The 27110-nt window shown below is 40.3% G+C and overlaps 1 protein-coding gene across 2 annotated transcripts in view; it reads right to left on the bottom strand.

The window, feature by feature from the left end:
- Window positions 1–27110, bottom strand: part of CNTNAP5 (contactin associated protein family member 5) — a 1008111-nt gene that overhangs the window by 189552 nt on the left and 791449 nt on the right. For both annotated transcript variants that reach the window (XM_070476362.1, XM_070476363.1), the window contains 3 exons: window positions 19461–19617; window positions 1825–1952; window positions 1492–1662 (listed from right to left, as the gene is read on the bottom strand). In XM_070476362.1, coding sequence (XP_070332463.1) covers window positions 1492–1662; window positions 1825–1952; window positions 19461–19617 — 456 coding nt within the window. The remainder of the gene's footprint in view (window positions 1–1491; window positions 1663–1824; window positions 1953–19460; window positions 19618–27110) is intronic.

Genomic DNA, 27110 nt, shown 5'->3' with positions numbered 1-27110 from the left:
CTGTTTAACTTAGCTCTGCTGTTGAAACAGGGGAACATATAGCACTGCAGGGAGTGTGGACACAAATAGCACCTGAAGAGAGCTGTGTTAGTCTTTCAGTCGTGCCTGACTCTTTGCAGCCCCATGGACTGCAGCTCACCAGGCTCCTATGTCCACGGGATTCTCCAGCAAGAATACTGGAATGGGTTGCCAATCCCTTCCCCGGGGGATCTTCCCAACCCGGGATTGAACCTGGGTCTCCTGCACTGCAGGTGGATCCCTTACAGTCTGAGCCGCCAGGGAAGTCCAAGAGAGCTTAAGTAATTCCAAGTCCTTAGGAACTATGTAAGGCTTTACCAAATGGAATAGTGACCCATGATGAATTTTCCAGTACAAGTACTTTAGTGAATAGGTTTTTTAATTTTGGAGATATTTGAAATTGCTAGCATCAATGGTGAAAAAACAGAAAGTATTGCAGTTTCTGAAATTTATTGTAAAATAGAATTTTTATGAATCTCTATCAAACTTAGCCTTATGTTTAAAATCAATCTTTCTTAAAAATGTATATATATACCGCTTAATGTGCAACATATTTTAAGTTTAAAATTAATAAAAAGTACCCTTTGATCAGTATGAGAAAAGATGAATGGATAAATCTCATTATGCTCTCTTTTGAACAGGAACATGCAAAGAAAATTAATTTTGATGCAATCACTCACAAATTTGCATAAGTCAAGCCTAAGAAACAGAAACTTTAATGCTACTACTATTCTTGTGACAGATCAATATGTAGATATTTTCCTTTTTATATAAAAATTAATTAAGGTGATTAAAATTATTGTATTGTCTTTTTTCTACTGGAATTTTTTATTGGCATGATTACATATAAAATTTCATTAATAGAACATTTCTGCATCTGCAGTTCTATTGCCTTTCATTTAACTTCATGATTATTTCTGAATATATTTTGTTTATAGGAAATGGAATGTTAAAAAATGATCCACATCCTGACACAAAATTCACTAGATACACCCCTGTTCATGGTAAAGTGGTAGAGAAACAATGAAAATTCTGATTGTGTAGGCACATACTCCTGATGATGGGAAATAAGTCAGGAAACACCTTGCGGAGCAAAGGTATAGCAACAAAGTTGACCCTAAGTATAAACAGAATGCAGAACACTAGTGTTCTCAGCATTCCATAGACTTTGTAGTGGTGTAAAAACAAAAAATATGTAATAAATGCCCATGGAGCAGATAAAGAACACTGTAAACAAATATCTATGGGAATTTGGGGAATGCACTATTTTGAAAAGAGAATGACTCTTTAAATACTGTTAGGTAATAATAAAACAAAAAGTATAAGAAGAAACTAGAAATTACCATTGCTAACCTGACAGATACCCAGGGATATTAACTTGATGGTTGAAATATACACTAGTTGCTTGTGGAAAAGATAAGATTGAAACTTCTGTTGATCAGTTACATTAGATTCATAAATGAGAAAACTTACAGCTTATTTCCAGTCGGATGAAATCTTTAATGCCAAGGTTTTCTAGGAAAACTCCAGATAAAGCCGTGGTTTTAAAAAAGAAGGAAATGTCAGCGCTGAATTCCGCATGGAAGGTAGGAAAGTGGAGGTAAGAGGCTTCTGTATAAAATGACACCGCGTTCCAAAAGTGTCCTGCAAGTGGAAGAGAGATCCTTAGCATGGAACGGGTTATAGGAAAGCACTGGGCGTGTGGATGACTTTCAGGACTGGGGCACCGCAGGGAAAAGGGTAAGGCAAGAAAACATCTTGAGCTTATGTAAGGAGAGAGAAAGCTTCTTTCAATTTAGTACTCACGGTCGCCATAGCAACGCAAGGGACCAATTCTCCAAGCCGCTTCTGAGTTTGTTCTGTCCGTATCAGTGATAACTATCTGAGTGACAGGCAAGTGGTCTTTGAAGGAAAGAAAACCAGTATCATTTGTCCTGCAAAACATAAATTTAGGGAAGAAAGAGGAGAAAATGTGGATAAACGAGGGATTCTTTACCAAGACTCCTTTTTTCAAAAGTGATTTGGGGGGTTTCGACAGGGCGAGGGCAGAGGAGACCAACAGGAGGCCTTTCATCTACCGGTCAAAGTCTGGGGTGCCAATCACAAAATCCACGGCCACCTTCCAAAAACAAGTAGATTTTACAGCTTCCTTAAGTCTCTCCAGAAACGTAGGTAGCTTGCAGAGCTCGTTGCTGCTTTTTGTAGCTTAAGAGCACCCCACCTGCCCAACGCAGCGCTGAGAGAACATGAAACATTGCCTCTCTTACGAGGATGAGATCAGCTGCCTCAGTAACAAATCTGAAATAGGCATCATAGAGCCTCCTGAAATCACTCCAAGGACTTGTTTCAGCCACCTGCCAACAGGTTTTAATCAGCTTAGGATGTTTCTTATCACATTTTAACTCTAGGTGGTTCGTTGCTTTTCATTTTTCTCTTCTGTGTTTTAGAGATTTTGTTAGTTAATGACTCTGGCTTTGTCTCTGTTAATTATGCAACTAGGAAACTGATTAATCAGCCTTTGACAAGAAAATTAAAAAATGAATGGGGTTAAGCTATACACGACCCCCCCCCCCTTTTTTTTGAGTTGTGACTTTGGATGAATGGCAAGGACATACCATTTAACTGATAGTAAAAAAAAAAAAATGTAGATTAGAAACTGGCATTGAATGAATACGCAGCTATTTAGAGCCAGAAATATACTAGGGGGTCAGTAATACCCTTATGCAATGTGTACCATTATTTCCATCATAAATGAGGAAACTGAGGCTCAGAGATATGGGATAACTTGCCTGTGGTCACATGGCAAAAGGTCAGAGGTCTAGTTACTTAGAGTATGTCTCAACCTTAAATTTCACAAGTATACATCATTAATACATGTTAATATGAAATGAACTGAATCTTAGGCAGTTTGAAAGTTACACATGGGTGGGCTGAACTCCCCACCCACATAGATTCAGGTAAGCATGAGCTGGATTATCTTGTCTGTACCTGAGAAATGGGAGGCAGAACACCATTGCCACAATGATGAAGGAAAAGTATATGATGCAATAGTTTTTTTTTTTTATATAAGAGCACAAAGGAGCAAATTAATAGTGGTCCTCTCTCTGTAGTTACAAATAATTCAACACAACTGTCAAAACATTCAAAATCAAAGTTGTCTTTCATCACCATTCACATATTATTTACAGCTCTGAGTCTAGAGACAAAGAAAATAATGTGTCTAGTTATGCATTGGGGAAGTACCGCAAGGATCACGTAGTGTGATGTAGGGCTTTAAGGATAAAGCTTTAAAAGCACACGGATTTGTTCTGAAACCCCAGATCCCATTTCCAACTGTGCTACTTTGGGCAAATCATTTTATTTCTAAGACTCCAAGTATCCTCAGTTGAAAAACGGAAGTGATGTCTCCATCACAGACTTACAGCAAGAATTAAATGAGGTGGCACAGTCACTTAGCCTGGCACCTGATCCACGGTGAACGCTCAAAACGAGCAGTGCTAGCACTCAATGAGTGCTCATCTTCATCCCCAAATCACCTTGCAGCCCGAGGCGAGTCAGTTCATCTTTTCATACACCTAGTTACAATTCTGTCTTGGAGAACTCCATACTGCACAGAATGTTGTGGAAAATTAAATGTTAATACTAGGCATCCAACTCCTGAGGTTTGCAGAAAAATGCACTAATTCACTTTGGTTATAAACAAATCAAATATTTACCTGTACATATACTGTTATGGACTTCCCTGGTGCCTCAGACAGTAAAGAGTCTGCCTACAACGCAGGGAGACCTGGGTTCGATCCCTGGGTTGGGAAGATCCTCTGGAGCAGGAAATGGCAACCCACTCCAGTACTCTTGCCTGCAAAATCCCATGGATGGAAGAGCCTGGTAGGCTACAGTCCATGGTCTCACAAAGAGTCAGACACAATTGAGCGACTTCACTTTCTTCATATACTGTTATATGTCTAATCACCCAAAACGTAAAGAAATGAACTGTTATCTGTAATTTTAGTACCTGTATTTAGAAGCCAATCAGAGGGTCTGGAATAAGACTTTTGTGTCTATTTGAAAGCACTCTATGAATGTTAGACAGACAGTATAAAATTTGAATCTTCATGTTCCACTATTTTTTCTAGGAGATATTGCAAAACAAATTTCAAGTGACCAAAGTAGAATAAAGACCAAACCCATATAGTCTCCTGAAGAAACTTAAATTTAAACTCTATAGGATCTCATTTCTCCACATTTGTCTTGTTTTTTTTGTTTTTCATTCTCAAGGTGGAAATGGTAGATTCTGGAGTCTGTTGATCAATGTCAACCACTGCTTCCCTCATATGCTATGGCATCTTTTCTACATCAATTTGATGTCCTTCTATCAAAGTTGGAATACACAAACTCACTCTAAGAATAAAAATCTCTTTCAAGTAACAGAGAAAAAGAACTTCATAAACTCAAATAACTACAGGGGCAAAGATAATAATAAAAATGAGTGAAGCCACATTTATGTTATGGTAAGTGGAACCTGACACACAGCTTCAGTATCAGGTGAGAAAAAGAGAGAGAAAGAGAGGAAGACTGGGATAAAGATGGTGTTCTGTCTTCACGAGGTAGTTACGGCCATTTCTAACAGGTAATTATGCTCTTCACAATGTAAGACCAGTGGGCCAGACTGGAATATCAATATAAAACTACTCAATTTTTAAATCTTAAAAATGGATTTAAAATTTTTAAAAAACAAAGCAAAACAAAAAGTACGGTCGTAACCAACACTGCACTGGCCAATAAGAAAGGTGGGGGGGGGGGTCTTGCAAGCCACTTAGGCATCAAAAGACTTTGCAAATTTATTCATGCACTTAGGGTCCCACTGAGAATAAAACTGGATTTAACTCAATGTGTGAATGACAAGACTGATTAAAACACTTCAAAGAATTAATGGGTAGAATATTTGGGGAGATGGCATAAAAATGATACAAATTATGGCGTACCTATTAATAGACAGGAAGTCTGCAGCTGCAGAATTGATGTTCTACACACGAAGTTGTTTTTCTTTGACTTTCGAGAAGAGCTTGTCTTCTCAAGGGAAAACACTTTACAGACTTTTTCTTTCTTTGGAACAACATACAAGACTCTTCCTAAAGGGTGCTTATGCACTTTTTAAGTACAGAAATGATTTTGTTGTAGTGAGAAGACATTACAATTAGGCCAGAGGGCACAGGTTAAATCCATGTGCCTCAGCACACTGTATGATGTCATGAGGTCACTTGGGGACTCAATTCCCTATCTCTTTAGTTCAGTCACTCATTTGTGTCCGACACTTTGCAATCCCATAGACTGTAGCACACCAGGCCTCCCTGTTCATCACTGACTCCTGGAGCTTACACAAACCCATGTCCATCGAGTCGGTGATGCCATCCAGCCACCTCAGCCTCTGTCATCACCTTCTCCTCCTGCCTTCAATCTTTCCCAACATCAGGGTCTTCTCAAATGAGTCAGTTCTTCACATCAGGTGGCCAAAGTATTGGGGTTTCAGCTTCAGCATCAGTCCTTCCAATGAATATTCAGGACTTACTTCTTTTAGGATGGACTGGTTGGATCTTCTTGCTAACCCTAATCTCTTAAATGGGGATAATAATATTAATTTGATATTGTTGTAAAAAGTAAAAGTAGATAATGTATATAAAAGTTAACAAGTCAACTACTGCATAATAGGGATTCAATAAATAGCTATTGAAATTCCCAGTCATGTTTGAAATAAAAATGCTGGCAGGGAGTTTGGGGGAGAATGGATGCATATATATGTAGGGCTGAGTCCCTTTGCTATACACTGGAAACTTTTGCAACATTGTTTGTTAATCAGCTATCAGTTCAGTTCAGTCACTCAGTTGTGTCCGACTCTTTGCGACCCCATGAATCACAGCACACCAGGCCTCCCCGTCCATCACCAACTCCTGGAGTTTACTCAAACTCATGCCCATCAAGTCGGTGATGCCATCCAGCCATCTCATCCTCTGTCGTCCCCTTCTCCTCATGCCCCCAATCCCTCCCAGCATCAGGGTCTTTTCCAATGAGTCAACTCTTCGCATAAGGCGCCCTAAGTATTGGAGTTTCAGCTTCAGCATCAGTGCTTCCAATGAACACCCAGGACTGATCTCCTTTAGCGTGAACTGGTTGGATCTCCTTGCAGTCCAAGGGACTCTCAGGAGTCTTCTCCAACACCACAGTTCAAAAGCATCAATTCTTCGGCACTCAGCTTTCTTCACAGTCCAACTCTGACATCCATACATGACCACTGGAAAAACAATAGCCTTGACTAGACGGACCTTTGTTGATAAAGTAATGTCTCTCCTTTTTAATATGCTGTCTAGGTTGGTCATAACTTTCCTTCCAAGGTGTAAGCGTCTTTTAATTTCATGGCTGCAATCACCATCTGCAGTGATTTTGGAGCCCCAAAAAATAAAGTCTGACACTGTTTCCACTGTCTCCTCATCTATTTCCCATGAGGTGATGGGACCAGATGCCATGACCTTAGTTTTCTGAATGTTGAGCTCTAAGCCAACTTTTTCACTCTCCTCTTTCACTTTCATCAAGAGGCTTTTTAGTTCCTCTTCACTCTCTGCCATAATGGTGGTGTCATCTGCATATCTGAGGTTACTGATATTTCTCCCGGCAATCTTGATTCCAGCTATACCCCAATACAAAATTTTAAAAATTTAAAATACAAAGAATTTTAAAGGGTAAATAAGAAAAGGAGCCCCACAGCTGTCATGACTGAGCAGGCCAGTCAGAGGTCCCAGGTATGGAAGCTCAAAGGGCACAAATAATATACTATAGACACGTTCTTTATGTCTATAGACTTTCCAGGTAATTTGGTATGTCGTGGTAATTTCCAGGCAGGAATAGAGATACAGAGGTAGAGAATGGACATGTGGGCGCAGGGAGGGGAAGGGGAAGATGAGATGAATGGGGAGATTACAGCTAGCATATTTACACTACCACACTGTTGTTCCATCACCAAATCGTGTCTGACTCTCTGTGACCCCATGGACTGTATCCCTGTCCTTCACCATCTCCCAGAGATTGACCAACTTCATGTCCATTGCATTGGTGATGCCATCCAACCATGCCCCCTGTCATCCCCTTCTCCTCCTGCCCTCAATCTTTCCCAGCATCAGGGTCTTTTCTAATGAGTCAGCTCTTCAAATCAGGTGGCCAAAGTATTGGAGCTTCAGCTTCAGCATCAGTCCTTCCAGAAAACCCAGTATTATGGGTTGATTTCCTTTAAGATCCACTGGTTTGATCTAGTTGTCCAAGGGACTCTCAAGAGTCTTCTTCATCACCATAGTTCAAAAGCATCAATTCTTCAGCATAGGTCCAGCTCTCATCTCTGTACTTGACTACTTGAAAGACTATAGCCTCGACTATATAGACCTTTGTTAACAAAGTGATGTCTTTGCTTTTTAATGCACCATCTAGGTTTGTAATAGCTTTCATGCCAAGAAGCAATTGTCTTCTAATTTCATGGCTGCAGTCACCATCCACAGTAATTTTAGAGCCCAAGAAGAGGAAATGTGTCATTGATTCTACTTTCCCCCTTCTATTTGCCATGGAGTTATGGGACTGGATGCCATGATCTTAGTTTTTTAATATTGAGTTTTAAGCCAGCTTTTTCACTCTCTTCTCTCAGCTTCATCAAGAGAATCTTTATCTTTAGCTCCTCTTCGCTTTCTATCATTGCAGTGGTGTCATCTGCATATGTGTAAGAGGAACAGCTGGCAGGAAGCTGCTCTATAGCACAGGGGCCCCAGCTCAGCGCTCTGTGATGACCTGGAGGAGTGGGGTCGGGGACGGAGATGTGTGTATACATGTGGCTGATTTCCTGCTGGCTCAGACAGTGAAGAGTCTGCCCACAATGTGGGAGACCAGCGTTCAACCTCTACCTAGGTCAAGAAGATTCCCTGCAGAAGGGAATGGCTACCCACTCCAGGATTCTTGCCTGGAGAATTGCATGGAGTCAGGAGCCTGGCAGACTACAGTCTGTGGGGTGACAGAGTCAGACACTTCTGAGCAATGAACACTTTCATTTTCACCAATTCCTCCAAGCAATGTGAGGAGCAGGGGAGGGGTATGTGGATATCTACATGACTGATTTACTTTACTGTACAACAGTAACCAGTATAACACTGTAAATCAACTATATTTTATTAAATAGTATAAAAAATAATTCAAAAAAAAAGACATGCATGTGTCCTAATGATAAAACATGAACATTAAGAAAAAGACTCAAATCTTCTCAAGAGCAAACATATGGCATAGAATTAGCCAAAGTGGTCTCTTTTTAGTTTTACTATCTGAATCTGAAGAATTTACCAAAATCAGGACTGCAAAGCAGATTTCTTAATGTGTCATTAAAGTGTAGCAAAAACTTACATGCTGCCATTTTTTCATCAGCCAGTTTTTGGGTAACTGCTGCAATTATTTTATAGCATCACTTGGGTGACTGAGCTGATTAAATGAGGATTTTTTTTTCCTTTTTGTATTCTTCTTTCAGTCACTCAAATGTAACCAATAACATATTATTCATAAAGTAGATAAACCTAGAAAATTATGCAAAGAACTCAAGACCTCAGGTCCCTCAGAAGCTCTTGTTGGAATCTAAATGAACTGGTCTCAAGAGACTGCAAATCCTTCTGTTCAGTGGGTTACATAATACTGACCATTTGCTGTGGATGTGAAGGAAGAAGGGCTGGATGATGCCCACAAACAACCTACCACGTCTAAATACCATATTGATATTTGCCAGAAATTATAACTTAACTTTGGTTAAGGCAGTTATTTCCCTCTTGTCTTCCTTATTAAGACTTCCAGATAAACAAGAACAACCTAAGGGATCAGATGACAAAAAAACTCCAGGGTTCCTTGGTTGAAAATGTGAAAACATTGACTGTGGTCACTGTAGCCCACCCCAGAGGATAACATCCCGTCACTTACGCCCCCACACTGATCAGGCCACACCTGTCTGGAGTCTTTATTTCAGCTCCCAGAATGTCGTTTTTGGGGCCGGGTATATAGAGTTTCTTTACAATATTGTGTTAGTTCCTGCTGTGCAGCAAAGTGAATTGATCGCACATACACCTGTGCCCCCTCCCTCGTGGAGCTCCCACTCCCTGCCCCGTCCTATCTAAGTCATCACGGAGCTGAGTTCCCTGTGTGTGCAGCAGGCTCCCGCTGTCTATTTTACACATTGTGGTGTATACATGCCCATCTCAACCTCCCAGTTCATCCCGCCCCTCTGCCCCGCTTCACCTACATGCCTGTTCTCTATGTCTGCATCTCTATTCCTGCCCTGCAAATATTCACCTGGACCATTTTTCTAGATTCCATATCTATGCATTCATATGCACTATTTGTTTCTCTTACGGCCACGTTTCTTACATGAAGGGCAAAACAAGACAACATTGGCATACATTCAATATTTTGGGAAACTGTATTTTTTTCTGTAAGTATTTTAGAAACCTGGAGGCACAGGGCTCCTCTCACGTGGATGTGAAAAAACAGAATCAGGTCTTGGTATATGAATACAGTCAAAGTTTACCCAACGCTACTTCATTAGTAAGAAACGTGAATGGCCCTACAGAGTTTATGAGCATAAAATGGAGGTTTAAAAGTATTAGCAAGGATTAAGTTTTCTGTAGGCATCATTTGATTAACCTATTCCTGATAGGAAAGGGAAGGACGTGCCATAAAATCTCTTCACAGAATGCCTGCATACTTTCTCCTCTCTCACCCTTCTCCCCAACCTAACCAAAATTAGCCTTTCTCCCCCCACGCCCGTGAAATGTCACCGAATCGCTCTTCCCCCAGAATATGCCAGTGTCTGACTTACTCCGCATGTTGCAGCATTTTAGTGTTGCCTTCTTCCCTGTTTAACACACACACACACACACACTCACATGCATTTCGTCATAGATACATACTCATTCAGCCGTCTGTGACACATGTTTTTACAAATCTCCTCCACGGGTCGCCTTCCCAGGGACCAGCCACCCTGCTCCTTACTCTGTGAATGACCTGGCCCTGGGCTCCCCAGATGCTGCAGTGGACACCTCTGGGCTTCGTTTCTCCTCTTTTCCTCAATTTCTCCCTCATCGCTGATCAACAATGTCCGTCAAACTCCCTTTCCCTACACCGCTCCTCATCCTCCTGGCCCCGGTTTTACTCTGAGGCCCAGCGTCTGCCCGGGCCTGGGTGAGTTACCTGGCCTGCTTTCGCCGCTCCTGCCTCAGCCCTGTCCCCTCTCACATCTCTCCACGTGCTCAGAAACACACACATACATGTGGACAAGATGTGCTGCATCACTTCAAACCTTGTAAAGAAATCTCTATCTCTTACAGGAAGGGTCCAAATTTCCAAATATTTAACATATTAGAGTAGACAAAAATTGCTATTTAAAGCCACCCTTGTCTTTCATAGGAGGAGTTCTTCCTAAAAGAAAAAGGCCCATAGGATAGAGGCCCTGCGTGGGTGCGGGGCGGCGATTCTGAGACCCTACTGCTGGCTCTGGGATTCCGCCGAGCATCTCACATTGCAGACCCTGAGGATGGGAGCCACCCCGTGCCATTCCCTGGCCAGGTGAGCACACAAGGAAGAGTTTGACATCCAATCTCCTTCCACCCTCCCACCAGTCCTGCGATGGTGTTCTAACATCGCCTGCTTGCACCGCAGAGGAAACTCAGCAACGAGCTGGCCTCTCAGGGGAGCTGTCGGCAAGTGGAGAAGCCAGTGTGAGCTGACTCACTCCAGTCACGCCAGACTCTTTGCAGTCCCGTGAACCATAACCCAGCGGGCTCCTCTGCCTGTGGGATTTTTCAGGCAAGAATACTGAAGTGGGCTGCCATGCCCTTCTCCCAGGGGTCTTCTCGACCCAGGGATCAGACCCACATCTCATGCATCTCCTGCGTTACTGGTGGGCTCTTTACCTGATGCGCCGTGGGAGAAGCCCAGGAGAAGCTAGGGTGGACAGCAAACTTCTGCTGTAACCAGCGTGCTTTGCTCTCCTCCAGGCCTTGTGTGATGCTTCCAGAGAGTGGCTGTCTCAGGAGTGGAGGCTGTGTTTCCCAGGTTTGTTTAACATGTCCTCCAGGCAGAGCCAGAATAGCCCAGTCCTGAGTCCTCGAGCTGTCCTCTTAGGCCTCAGGCTGATTCTCCCATACTGTTCACATAGGCTTTCTCCACACAAGATACACTTCAATTGATCAGGTTTCAGTTTTCTAATTTGCAACCATTTTCCAGCCCTGCATTCTCTGAGATTACAAACAGGTCACCTTGACAGGAATTCTGGGAGCCCACAGACTCTTTGGTGACACATTTAGCAAGCAATCTTCTGGTTTATCTCTAGTTGGCAGACCCAGCCCCAACCATGACATGATGAGTTTTACCAGCGAACTTTCAGAGGGCAGCCCGATTCTGGGGAGAGAGGTCTTCAGTGCTCTTTCCTTATTTACCTAGAGTGTGATGGATGAATGATATATTTGATTACCCTGATACACTAGTTCATTTTCTCATTTTATTGCATATAGGTATGTACCGCTTTTGCAGAAGTTAATTAAGGAAGTTAACTAATGATAACCTACTGTACAGCGCAGGGCACTCTACTCAATGCTCTGTACTGACCAAAACGGGGGGAAATCCACAAAAGAGGGGACATGTGTGTGTGTGTGTATGTGTGTGTTCATTCATTTTGCCATACAACGGGAACTACCACAACATTGTTAAAAAAAAAAAAACTATTCTCCAATGAAAATTAAAAACAAACAAAAAGAAGTTAGTCTACATTCTATAAATTGATATTGCCTCTTAGGTTAAGATGCTGTCAAAGTAATAAAATAATAATAAAACCAATGACTAACACATTTTTGAGAACTAAATGTCTGGTAGATCTGCTAGATGAGCAAATTCATGCCAACTCAACCAGCACTCCCCAGCAATGGGCATTCTTTTCTTCTGTTTCTTTCCATGTTCTTAAATCAAATAAGAACCTGAAACTCAGCGAGGCTAAATGATAGTCAGTAAGTGACAAATTCAGGATTTGATCATCCCACAGCAAAATAAAATGTGACACAGTTAAATTACAGTTTAGATACAGGAAATGAGGGTGCGGCCAGCATAAGGAGCCACAGTTGTGTGTGTTCTGTGTATTTATTACAATATTACTTTGTAATATCTTCACTAAAATCCTATAAGGCAGATTTACAAAAGAGAGGAAATCGATCCTTCCTTTTCTCCTCCTCCTTCTCTCTCCTCTTTCTTCTCCTTGTTAATGATGAAGACTCTACTCTTTGAAAACAAGGCCAACACTGGGGTTTATTTGTAGATAGCATGAATGTCACCTGGAGCACCAGCAGGCACAGTAGAAATGATGAACACAGAGAAAAAAATAAAAAATGGAACGAGGGTCCAACACCTGCAGCGTCCTGTCAGAGCTGTCCACACCTGGCCAAGGGTTCTAGAAATTTCTGAGTGAAACGAGGTTGTAACTAATGTCCCACTGCGTGGCTCTGTTTGCTGTTGCTGTTGTCACTTTTTATTTTTATTGGAGCATAGCCAGTTAACAGCATTGTGATAGTCCATGTCGACAGCAAAGGGCTCAGCCACACATATACATGTATGCATTCTCCCCCAACTCCCCTCCCATCCAGGCTCCCACATAGCATTGAGCAGAGTTCCCCGTGCTGTTCAGTAGGTCCTGGTTGAGTATCCATTTTAAACATAGCAGTGTGTACCTGTCCATCCCAGCTCCCTAACAATTCCTTTTCCCCATCCCTCGCCCTGGCAATCATAAGCTGGGTCAACTGAAGGGTCTGTGTGGCTCTGTTTTGAGGCTAATGAGTTCTGCAGATCTGACTTCTGTGGTGAAACCACCTGCTCACCCCAGGGTCAGGGAGGCCAGCTCTGAGCTGACGCCTCTATGGTCTGTATAAAGTCCAACGTCCCTTCTGCAGTTTGGCCACATCTATCAAATAGAAAAGAGGATGATTTAACAATCCTACACTAGAAAGCTGTGCGATAGAAATGCTAATAATTAAAATGAAAAAGGTATGTCAAGACTCAGAAATGTTCATTGCAACACTTTTTCTAATAGTAAAATATCATTTACAAACAAAATGTTTATAATTTTATGACAAGCTATAAGCTATGATACAACTATACTTTACAGCCATTAAAATGGACAGTATGCATTCATGCTTATGCTTATTTAAAGATGCTAAGTCAAAGCTCTCTGAGACATATTTCACGTAGAAAGCAAGTTGTAGAATGATATGTTTTATAGTAAAACAGTGAAAAATGAGTACACTTTAATATTAATAAGTATGAAAAATACATAGGAAGACATTTATATGTAGATGTACCCTACGTCTGGGCTTCCCTGGTGGCGCAGACCATAAAGAACCTGCCTGCAGGGCAGGAAACCAGGGTTTGATCCTCGCGTCAGGAAGATCCCCCGGGGAAGGGAATGCTACCCACTCCAGTATCCTTATCTGGAGAATCCCATGGACACGAGCTGGCGGGCCTCAGTTCTTGGGGCAGCAAACAGTCAGATGTGACTGAACTACTGTACTGACACTGTCACACCTTCACTGAACATGCTCCACTATTACTATCTCAAAGTATTACATAAAATGCTACAATTTTAAATATTAGGTATAAATAACATAATTCCTACTGCTGATAAAGGAGGAGCTTTTTTATTTACCATTTCTGCAATATTCGAATTTTTATAATAAGGATATAATAAACATATTTATATTGTGATTTAAAAAAACTTCTAAATTTTAAAAATCAGAAAAAATTGTTCTCCCCACACATTGCTAAATACAGATACATAAATTGGGTGAGTCAAAACTGACAGCTATAAGCAGACTTAAAGAGTGTCCAAGAAGGTAAGCAGCTCATCTAATTTTATTCTGAGTAAGAGCTACTTTTAGGTGAGTAATGCAATATAATTAGTGATAAGTCGGCACATTAAAATAGAAGCCAAAGACTCATTGCATTAAAGTAGAATTATAATATTTTGGTATACAATAATGGCCCAAATCAAAATGGTGCATGAAATTTATTAAAGAAATGCACATTTTAACCTTGACATTGACTTTGAGTTCTATCTATTTCTGATACTCACAGTTTTGCAATTACTCAAGAAATGTGACTCTACATAAAATCTAGAGATGATAAAGTTGTACAGGTTGACAGGTAACTGAGGCAATAGAAGACTCAGTCTACATCTTTGATCTTTACAATTATAAAGAAGAAGAAGAAGAAGACTATCTCATAGCTATGTTTTGTTTCCTAGAACCAACAGGTCTTAAATTGCTTGTTAGATATTTTGAAATTAGATGTTATTAATAGGATGGTAGCATCATTGAATAAAAAAAACACAAAAACAAAAATATTCCTTAATGCTACCCTTGGCAAAGTGTTAACTACTCTACTCCATCTAGATTTCTATAAAGTGATGACGTGATATGTTAGTTTTAAGATATCCATTCCTGATTATAAGCTGTGCTTTCCCATTTTTGTATCGTTCCTTTTATTCTTCAGTGTGCGATGCCTTCTCTCATCTCCTGTCAGATGCACTGCAAAACACTCTATTTAAAAACAACCTGAACCCCAGTCATAGGATTGTTAGTGTAAACAAGTCAGTATCAAGTTGCTCCAGAATATGTGCTTTAAGTGGCAACTTATGGAATAAAAGCAACATACTAGCAAGGGGAAGGCATATTTGTCCAGGATGAGAGTATGGGGAGAAAGGAAACAAACAAACAAACAAAAAAACTCACTGATTCATTCATTCACTCAGAAGTTAATGTATGAAGAACTTACCATGTGCCAAGCATACTTTTCCCAATGCAAGGCTCTGGCTTTGATTATATTGGTAGATGAACATGGAAATCAGGGACTGAGAGAGTAAAAACCCAGAGAACCCTTCATAATCACTGGAATAGCTCATAAACAGATCTATGAATAAAAAATTTCCTCCAGTAGAGACTGTACAATATCATCTTTTAAAATAAGAAATAGAGTCTTTCTTTTCCAGATTTTAGAATTCCTGCCTCATCTTATGACATTACCTAGTTTGAAGCACCATCGATCACTGACGGTGGGCATCCCAGAGGTAGTGGTTTTGGGGAAATCAAAAGGGGTCTGAAAGATCAAAGAATAGCCTATGTGAAGAGACAGCGAAACCATAAACCCTTGGATGTAACCAGCATCATTTTCCCCAAGGCAACTGTCTCATTAAGTCTCCGAGGAAAGGAGTGAAGGGCCCTTGTGAAGGTCAAGGTTCTGGGACTGGATTAGACCTGTCTTTACAAAGAGAACAGCTCAAGGCAAATGTATAAAAATAAAGCTTTGGGAGTGGCGTGACTACTTCTGACTACGCTTTGATAGCTGAGAGAAAATCCATCTGCAGCAAAAAAGTTTAAACTTTGAGTAAATATTTCTGGTGAGATAATAAAAGGTGAGTAACAGTCAACACTGCAGTAAATATCTGTTAATCCTAGAATGATCATGGCCCAATTTGCAAAAAGACAGAGAGGTAAAAATGCATTTACTGAAGTCATTCACCCATCATTCATTCATGGCTTCAGCACCATTTATTAGATAATTTCTTGGTGGCATAGAAGTGCAATCAAGGGCTAATAGTGATTTGATGTTCTGGGATGCCACATGCTGAGAAAAAAAGAATAACCTAAATATCCTGCTTTAAAAAAATAAAAAGAACAATAGGTTTCCTTTTTTCGATGATCAGATGACCAGAATATAAACTTTATACCATTTTCTCTTTCTATTCTGTGCCATGCCATTTATACAAGGGAGAAGTAAAGAAAAGAGGCAAAGAACAGAGGGACTGAAAACCACATAAAATATCTATGCTTGCTTATGAATAAATTCAAGTATGTCCTGCTGTTAGAAAAGAGAGCTTCATCTTAGTTTTACCTGGTTGTCTGGATGAGACAACTTTTCATCTGGGTCTGGGGTCATCAAGAGGAGGCACACTTTGGACCATCTTTCTGCTCCTCCATCTCACCACCCAACATCGTTTTTATTGTTCTACAACCACCCCTTGTGTCCCAGTTTGTTCCCTTCTACCCGGATGACTGTTTTCCCACCTCCCAACGCTGTCTTGTGAGATCTCTAGGCATGAGCTGTTTGCCAGCCTCCATTCCTGCTCTCAGCAGCCTGTTGGTCTGAAGTTATTAAGTCAGAAAACACCCAACTGGGAGGAGGTCTAGAGGCTGAGTCATTCTACTGGAGAGAAGTTCCCGTGAAAACAATCATTCGCTGTGAGACTGTATTCATTACAAGTTTGCTCGTTGCTTTCTTTCTTCCTCTTTAGTTCTCCGACAGGGGTGGAAACCCCTGGAGAAGTCAGCTCTACAGTACACCTGTCCAGATGTCTCTCTGATGCTTCCCTTTATTCAAAGGAATCCTGTTTGGGGTGTTTCCTCTCTCCACTCTCATCATCATCAGAGCTGCTTTACTTTTATCTATACCCAGAGCATGCTCAGTTTTTCTTATTTACTTGGCACCCATCAAACCTCATCAAAGGAAATCAACCCTGAATATTTATGGGAAGGACAGATGCTGAAGCTAGAATACTTTGGCCACCTGATGGAAAGAGCCGACTTGTTGAAATAAATAGGACCCTGGTGCTGGTAAAGATTGAAGGTAGGAGAAGGGGATGAGAGAGGATGAGATGGCTGGATGGCACCACTGACTCAATGGACTTGAGTTTGAGCAAACTGCAGGAGACGGTGAGGGACAGAGAACCCTGGCGTGCTGCAGTCCATGTTGTTGCAAAGAGTCTGACACGACTTAATGCCCGGACAGCAACATTGAAATATATGATAGTAAGTAACTCAGGTACAGAGGTTTCTCAAAACAGAATAAAATATTATCAATTGCTAGAGTCTTGGAAGACAGCTGAGGCTCTACTTGGCTTAGCAGAAAGCAAAATGCACTATGCGGTGACTATGATTGAGATACCCTGGGAGAGGTCTCAGGCACTCAGGAGAAACACTTTCCCTTCTCGACGGCTCTTTACATTCTAATCCCCGTGACCACCTTCTCTGAATACAGAATAAAGTGAAGGTGTCTGCATGTAAGTCTATAAATTTGTACATTTCTAATGTCAGCATGGCAAAAGGAAGTTAAAGAATCAAAATAGAATGAGTGGATCAAACTGCTGGGTGCAGAGGATTTTGATTATGTTTTCCGGGCCCCACAATCATGTCACTTTTTCACATGTCTCTCAAGCTTGTAGTTGCCATTTTAGGATCACTTCTCAAAGGTCTACTACATTCATCTATTCAGCTAGCTACCATCAACTTCTACTGTACAAAGGGTAAGATTTGGGGGAAGTAATGTTAAAAGAGACCCAATATTCAAAAAGAAGGAGAGTTATTTTTTATGTGCAGATCTATAAGATGAGATAGAAGGTCCTGCAGGATAGAGTGGAGGCCCCAAAGAATGGAGACATCCAGTTAACTGTATCTGATTTGCCAAGTTAGGAGGCCCAGATCACATGACTCAGGCCCCAAGCAGCCTACAACTTCCCAAAGCCATGGACCATTTAGTGGAGACTGATAGAGCCATGTGTTTGATCTTTTCCTCATTGAACTAAGGTTTAAAGCAGACCTAAAATTTTATCTGAAACAGTCCCTGGTGTTATCAACTAAAACAGTGAAAGAAAAACACTTTAAAGTCATTTCCACTAGGTTGGGAGCAGTTTGACACAGGAAATCTTAACTATACTGGAGCAGTACTTGATGAAGCAAGCACAATTTACAAAACCAAAACCAAAGAAGGTCTTAAATTTTTCAAAACCAAACTGTCTTTGGAAATGTTCTGTACATACTTTCACCATCACTACATTGAAAAAACAAACAGTTGTCCAGGAGGGCAAAGGAAAAGTAGATGCCATGGCCATGAGAACTAAAAGCTAAATTTATCTACAAAAGTAATTTGGTGTTGAGGAGTTCAAACTCTGGATCTGCCTTTTAATAGATGAGTGTGACCTTGAGAAAATAATTTAATTTCTCTGTAATGTACATTCCTCAATTGTAAGATGCCAAAGTGAGAAGATCATAAAAAATTAATAGGTTTGCTTTCTTTGTCAAATTTATGGTTACTGAGGGGGAGAGGGGGGAAAGGATAAATTAGGAGTCCGTGATTAACAGATACACACCACTATATATAAAATGGGTAAGCAGTAAAGACCTACTGTATAGCACAGGGAACTCTACTCAGTATCCTGTAATAATCTGAATGAAAAAGAACCTGAAAAATAATAGCTATATGTATAACTGGGGCTCTTCCCTGGTGGCTCAGTGGTAGAGAATCCACCTGCAATGCAGGAGACCCGGGTTCAATCGCTGGGTTGGGAAGACCCCCTGGAGAAGGGAATAGCTACCGCCTCCAGAATTCTGGCCTGGAGAATTCCATGGACTGCATAGTCCATGGGGTCACAAAGAGTCGGACACAACTGAGCAACATTGAAAAAAAAAATATGTATAACTATCTCACTTTGCTGTACACTTGAAACTGACACAACGTTGTAGATCAAGTGCACTCCAATATAACATTTTTAAAAATCATAAAAAGGATCCACTGTATAGCACAGGAAACTATAGTCAATAAGTCAATAACTTGTAATAATCTATAAGGAAATAGAATCTGAACAAGATGTATGTGTGTGTGTGTACACTTGTGTGTATTGTACACCTGACACTACCACATTTTAAACCAACTGTACTTCAATAAAAAATACAAAAGAATTAGTGGGTTGCTCTGAAGAAGGAAATGGCAACCCACTCCAGTATTCATTCTTGCCTGGGAAATCCCATGGGAGGAGCCTGGTAGGCTACAGTCCATGCGGTCGCAAAGAGTTGGACATAATTGAGCGCCTTTACTTTACTTTACCGAAGGTTAAATCGACGTTCAATAAACATAAATTCTCTGTTTTTACTGGCGATAATAGGGTTGGCTGGTGGCTGGGTCATTCATCAATGAGATAATGGAACAATAAAGAAACAGTCTGTGTAATTACGCATCCCTATCTTCCATATTTTTTCCCAAAGCCTATATTCTACACATTATAGAAATGCCAGCTAAATTGCAAAGCTAAATATTACATTTCATTCTCATGTCAAAAATGGAATGTTGAGAATATAAGATGATGGTGTTGCCACATGCTTTATGTTACAAACTTCAGTAATAGCCCTAAAATACTAGGACTGGCAATTTCCAGAGTTAAAAACGATCACCATCGTTAAGAAGCCCTAGTTCATATGGAATTTCTCATTCATGTTCCTTTATTTTATGGGATATTTTATGCATCTCTTAGTGGGCTTCCTCCACAAGTGCAGAGAGATCAGCATTCCCATTACCATTCATCCTTGTCAGCGTCACAATTGCAAAAGTGCCGAATGTCCAGGCAGCTCTCATCCAGGCCGCAGTCACATTGCTGAACTCCGGGAGGGGCGCCTCCCCAGTAGGGCTGCCTTTCATTGGACCGCCCGATCCACCAGGTCAATGGAGTCCCATCTGCAAGACAAGATGCTTCACAAGTCAGCAAGGGGCAAGCCTGACGTGGCACAGGGGGGTCACGGAAACTGAGATGAATATGTCCTGAAGAACATATATACCTCGTATGGACAGGGACACAAATACTCTTCATGAAAGTATTTATGTAAGTAATTGTGTACAGATATCTATGTGCATACATGCATACATATGCACGCACACAAACACACACACACATATGGAGAGAGATGGAAGGAAAGAGAGAAAGAAAGATGGGAAAAAAGAAAAAAGGAAAGAAAAAGGGGGAAGAAAGAACAGAAGAAAAGCAAGCAAGGAAGGAAGAGGGCAAAGGCTATGTATACACAGTGGATATGTATATATATACAGTGTATGTGTGTGTGTGTATATATGAACAAAGGATATATATACACAGTGTGTATGTATATATATACAGTGTATGTGTGTGTGTATATATATATATATATGAGCAAAGGATATATATATATATACACAGTGTGTATGTATAGGTATATATATATATGAAAAAAGGATATATATATACAGTGTATGTGTGTGTGTATATATATGAACAAAGGATATATACACACAGTGCATATGTGTGTGTATATATATATGAACAAAGGATATATATACACAGTGTATATGTATATATACACAGTGTATGTGTGTGTGTATATACATGAACAAAGGATATATACACACAGTGTATATGTATATATACACAGTGTATATGTGTGTGTGTATATATATGAACAAAGGATATATATACACAGTGCATATGTGTGTGTGTATATATGAACAAAGGACATACACACAGTGCATATGTGTGTGTATATACATGAACAAAGGATATATACACACAGTGCATATGTGTGTGTATATACATGAACAAAGGATATATACACACAGTGTATGTGTGTGTATATATATGAACAAAGGATATATACACACAGTGCATATATGTATATATATACAGTGTGTGTGTGTATATACATGAACAAAGGACATACACACACAGTGCATATGTGTGTGTATATACATGAACAAAGGATATATACACACAGTGTATATGTATCTATATACAGTGTATGTGTGTGTGTGTATATACATGAACAAAGGATATATATACACAGTGTATATGTATATATATACAGTGTGTGTGTGTGTATATATATGAACAAAGGACATACACACACAGTGCACATTCATGTATATTTACATGGATATCCCCCTCCCACCCTCTCTTCCTTCATCTCTTCCCGTCTTTATCCTCCCCTTTCTTTCCTCCATTTTTCTTTTTTCCTATCTCTTTTTCTCCTTCCTCTGTCTTGCTCTCTCTCTCTCACTCTCTCTCTCTCTACACACACACACATATATACAGAGAGAGAGATATCCATACACATATATATACACTTTTGTGGAAAGTATTTCTAGAGAATAATGTTGAGTTCTCGCGACGTTCAGACTCAGAGTCACAAGCTCAAATGCTAATTAAATCTGGCAGGCATATCACAACTGAGTACACTGGGTTAGATTTTAGACCAACAAAATTGAATATATACAGAAATCAATTTTCTTTTAAAGTCACAAAAGGATATACCACAGCGTGCAGGCCAAGATGAGCCTGACTCGGTCCTCAGTGGGGAGGGGTCCACACAAAAGTGGGGGAGGGAGTGTTGGCTCGGACGACAGGGTGGCCCTGTTTCATCCCCACTGATCCCTGTCACGACAAAGACTAGCTCCAAGGTTATCATATCTTTTAAACTGTTTAAAAAGTCATCATATTTCAAGTACAAATGTATGAAGATTTGGACAAAAAATATTATGAAAGTCAATACTACATGGGTTCATATTTAACCCATACAAAGCTAGTATGTAACCTCTAAATTGTGGTTTATGTAATTAGTAGAAAACTTTTTCTGAGTCTTGTCCCTGTCATTTTTTTTCTTTGCCAGTTTAGTAATATATGCTGAAGTCATCCTCTATAATTGAAAATGTTTAAGCAGATAAAAATATTATCCAGAAGATGATAATATATCCAAACAACAGATATATATAGGCAGAGATGTAGGTGTTATATACCTTAGGTTGAAGGAGGTTAGGCTTAGGTTTTCTTTGGAAATAGCTGATCTGTTTCTGTTTGGTATGCACCAGGCACTTAATGTGTATTTATCTTTTGAAAGTGAAAGAAACAATTATTGAAAGCTATTTTCATGATTTATCATTTTAAACAGAATAGTAACATTTATCTGAGAATGATATTAGGTTAGAATTTTGCCTTGTCAAGATTTGATTTCATATACAGCTCCTGATGTACAAATATGTAATTTATAAATTATTCATGTATACAAATAGCAACAACTTTCTCTGAATTGGCTTAACTGCTAATATCCTTATGGAAGTCACTGAGGCAAATAGGAAGAGAATGACAATCTAGAGCTTCCAAGAACCTGCAAGTGATGAGAAAAAGATAAAACGGGTACTGTGAAAAGCAAAAGCATCTTAGGGGTGCTGAGTTGGGGGCAGACAGACTGAAGGACCATCCTCACCTGAAAACTACTACCCTCCACTCTAAAATGTTTCAATTCCCATAGGCATACTCATGTGGATATGTGGCAGAAACCAACATAATATTCTAAAGCAATTATTGTTCAATTAAAAACAAATAAAAAAAAAGAATTCTTGCCTTTCTAACCCCATAGAACTGCTCTGAATAGAATTATGTACACAAGATAAAAAATAAAATGTTTCAATTCCCTTTATTACCTTTTAAGTTAGAATTCCAGTTAGAGATGTCTGTTAACCACTGTCTTCTTTTTAAAGAATAATTTTAAATCTGTTTTACTTTGTTCCAAACAGCTGTAAATGGTTGGACACTGGTTCAAGTGAATTACTTTCTTTCTAACCACTAGCTCAGGTAAGCTGTATTCAAGAGGGTTTATTTAGAGCAAAAAGCATTCTCAGGCCTGGGGTAAGCTGAAGTGGGTCCGTCCAGTGAGTAAGTCCAGGGAACACAGGGGTGAGACATTGTGTGTTTAGCCTTCCCGGCTGGTAAGAGTGGACAAGAGGCCTCCTGCCAATGCAGGGGACATGGGTTTGATGCCCAGGCCAGGAAGTTTTCACATTCTGCAGGGCTGCTAACCCTGGGCCACAACTACTGAGTCTGCATGCTGCAACTTCTGAAGCCTGTGCTCCCCAACAAGAGAAACACCCATCATGAGAAACCCAGGGACAAAAGTGAAGAGTGGCTTCTGCTTGCTGGCACTCCTGTGCACAGCAGTGATGACCCAGAGGAGCCAAAAGTGCAAACAAACCACAAAAAAAACCTCATGTGTTTGAATAAGTTTTTCCAAATTGGCTTGTACAAGTTCCCACTCCACTTCTCTGTCTTGGCACTGTCCAAACCTCTCCTCCATTGTGTAGAATCTTGATCACATAGTGAAGTTCAGTGTCATCATGGTTTATTTTTATTTGTAAGCTAAACCAAGGTTGTGATCATATTAATAGTGTTATTATCAGTGGTCTTAGTTCTAAACAACCATCTTGTGCATGCAAGCTGGTGCAGATGTTGCCTTCTAGTAGTTTCACTAATTCTTATTTGGTAACATATAGCATCCCAAGACTTTGTTTTGCTTGGAATTTATCAGTGCCTGTACCAGTGAAACTTGGGGTCCCCTTCTCATATCTGGAAATCAGTATAAAATTTGCAAATTGTTTTGACTGATTGTTTGAATACAAATGAGCAAAAGTTTAAGGATGGGAAACAAGGAAATAAAGACAAAATACACACACACATTTGAAATCAGGAGCTTTAAATTATGTTTAATTTTGGGCTTCCCTTGTAGCTCAGTCGGTAAAGAATCTGCCTGCAATGCAGGAGACCTGGGTTCAATCCCTGGGTTGGGAAGATTTCCCCTGGAGAAGGAAATGGCTACCCACTCCAGTATTCTTGCCTGGAGAATCCCATGGACAGAGGAGCCTGGCGGGCTACAGTCCATGGGGTCACAAGAGTCAGACACAATTTAGTGACTAAACCACCACCAATTATCTTCTTAGATGTCCATCTTTGTGCTTATTTCTCTGCAGAGTACAAGTTGAAATATAACAAATGGAGAAACTGAGGATTAAAAAGGGTGACTGATCTGCCTTCATTCAAGACCCTAGTGATGTAGTCAGGAAGAGAATTCCACCACATTTTGGGCATTGAAGAGACTGGATTCACAGCATGTGGTATCGTGGGGCCCTTGCAAGTGCTAAATACCCCTGTCTCACTGATGTCTTCCTCCTGCTACCTGCTTTGGTCCCTGGGACAGGGGAGGGATGCGGTGGGAGGTGGGAGGGGGGTCAAGATGGAGGGACATACGTATACCTATGGTGGGCTCATGCTGATCTATGACGGAAGTCAAGGGACATACATATACCTATGGTGGACTCATGCTGATATATTACCTATGGTGGATTCATGCTGATATATTACCTATGGTGGACTCATGCTGATCTATGACGGAAGTCAACACAATATTGTAAAGCGATCATCCTCCAATTAGGAATAATTTTTTTTAAACAATGCGGTTATGTCAGCTTGGAGTCTAGACCTTAAGAAGCATGCATGTTTCCACTGCTCCTGGGAGTGGGGTGTCTCTGACATGGCGGGAGAACACATTTGAGATGGTCACGGGGGACCTCAGGATGGGGCATGCGGAACGCCTGTCCTATGTGACACTCAGACCTGTGAGCATAAGTCCTGGGCCTTGCATGCCACTGAGTCTGGCAACAGGCAGCATAGCATTATTGTGAGAATAGCTGATAAAATACAAATAAATATCAACGACATTCAAAAATTCTGTGGAATGATGTGGAAGTATACACAATGGTCCACGAAGGTCCTCCTTTCAATTGCAAGTTGGTGGGCAACAGGAATAAAGGGGCACACCAGAGGATGAGGAAAATAAAGAGAAACATCAATTCTGTTTTGGTCCAACTGATTTTCTATCTTCTGACGCATAAATGGAAGCAGTCAGAGCAGACATTTCAGCAGCTGCGCGGGAAGTACCCTTCTTTCCTCTCACACGTTCCTTACCTGAACCTAACCTGGGCGCACTCCGAGTCCGTCCCAACTGAGTTCCAATCGTCGGTGGCACAGCCCTGACTCTCAGGCCACCTCTGCCCCCTTTAAACATGATGCTCGGCTCTTCCTGCAATTTGGAGAGCGGCTCCCCCACCAGCCATCATTCTGCCTCAGCTCTTCTTGGTTCAATGCTCTCACTCAGGCGTTACCCCGAAGCTCTGCATAGAGCTTTGGAGGAACTATCCCCATGGCTGATCACTGGCTGTCACCTGCCGCAGCCTCCAGCCATAGGCGATGAGAACTAGGCTCTGTATATGTGTGTATGCATCTGTACTGCAGGTGGCCTCCTGCATTTCAGGCAAATTGTTTACCGACTGAGTCAGCAGGGAAGCCACCGTACACACACACATGTATACAGATAGGATTTATAACTCAGTGTGATTAAATAAAATGATATAAATTATTAGTGTGCATTACATTATATATAATCATTCCATCCAATTATTTCTTAATTCTATGCTGTAAACGTCATAGGGAGATATTCTAATTATATAAAGTTCAATAGACTTTCACTGTCCCAAGGGGGCTCATAACATTTAGGGAAGAAGGTTATATACACAGTTAAAAGAAATGCAAGTCAAAATGAGTTTAGGGTCAAAATATAGCTGTTAATAAAATAGTAGGAAAGTCCAGAAGAAGAAACCATGAATTCTGTCCAAGATTCCTGAAAAATGTCTCACAGAAATTGTTTACGTTCATGACAATGGAAATGGTAACATTTGACCAGAGGCTTGGTATTGTGGGGACTTCAGCAAATGGTACCACCAAAGAAGAAGATATGAATAACAGACACAAGGAAAGGAATCCAATCTTCCCCGCAGCATCGTTAGGAAGAAACTATTTGAAATAATGAGATTTCTGCACACACTAAAGATACATTATTTCATTGATGGCAGTTAGAGCATTTTGAGCTTAAAAATAAGAGGAAGGAGCCACCAAAATTGTAAGGACAAATAGCTACAGTGATCACACCCAAATGTTTCATTTTATGATCAAAACATCAAAATGATGATTTAGGAAAGGAGATTCTGAAAACCAAAGTATTTCACATTATCTTTCTTTCTAAATAGAATGCAATTTATAAGGAAACATTTAAACAGAAAGAAAAACAACCTCATCCATATCACAAAATAATGTTAGGCATTCATCAAAGTCGATCTTGGTCTTAACCGCGTGCTTGTCAGGATCATTAAATCAGAACATATGTCTAATAGTGTGATTAAGAGCTAGTCAGTGACATTAGAAATTAACATTTTTATAATGTTGTTCAACATTCTCTTCTCCCTGCCTATTTAATTGAAGTGAGCCCCAAAAGGAGGGGGGTGCAAAAAAGATTAATGATACCGCCTCTCAAAACAAATGATAAAAGTCACTTTGCTGAGGTCATTTCAACCTAAACTGAACAGACCTCTCTAGAATGTGCCATAGGGATCCTTCATGTTGAGGTAAAGAGGTAGACAAAATGATTCATTTAAATGATTCTATTTGCATCGTTTTAATTTTGTGCAAGAATATAATGACTCTTGGCATTTTGATAGTATATTTTATTGGAAGAGTTGTAATGAAGAATCCTGGCAAAGTTAAATGACTTGTTCAAAGTCACATAGTCACTGAAGCCAAATCTGGACTCAAGGCTCTGAGTCCCTGAAACCCTCACGTCCTGAACAACTACCTTCCCCAAAACTCACAGACCTTCTGACTTTTCAATGTGCTAAAAACATATGAAGACAATGTTGTTCTTTCAGGGAAAAATGGCAGCTAGTGAAAATGGCAATTATTATAAATTAATAAGAATTGATAATACTAAATGAACACTGTATTATGGCAGTACGACCTTTAGTTTGCTACACAATTTCCCTGATAGGACAAACTTGAAAGCAGTAGTTTCTAGAAGTGGGATGACAAGAATGGTGGGGGATTTCTATAAACACATCAAATTAATGTGAGAAGAAAGAAACCTTCATTGTATTAAGACCCAAAGACTTGGGGACTTAGTATGAGTTAACCTATACTGATCAATATACTAAATAATTAATGAATGGGAAACAAATTTACAAAATAAGATAATGTCTACACATGCTCAGAGAGAGAGTATTGCAAGAAATTTGAAAATCTGTGTATTAAGGCTCACGAAGCTTCCCTTGTGGCTCAGCAGGTAAAGAATCTGCCTGCAGTGTGGGACACCAGGCTTTGATCCCTGGGTTAGAAGGACACAATAAAGGGCAGAAATGGGATGCACCTAACAGAAGCAGAAGATAGTAAGAAGAGGTGGCAAGAATACACAGAAGAACTATATAAAAAAGATCATCATGACCCAGATAACCATGATGGTGTGATCATTCACTTAGAGCCAGACATCCTGGAA

Source organism: Odocoileus virginianus, chromosome 13 (assembly GCF_023699985.2).
Source record: "Odocoileus virginianus isolate 20LAN1187 ecotype Illinois chromosome 13, Ovbor_1.2, whole genome shotgun sequence".
NCBI lineage: Eukaryota > Metazoa > Chordata > Mammalia > Artiodactyla > Cervidae > Odocoileus > Odocoileus virginianus.
Note: the sequence above shows the minus strand (reverse complement) of the source record. Positions and strands in the feature narration are given on the sequence as shown.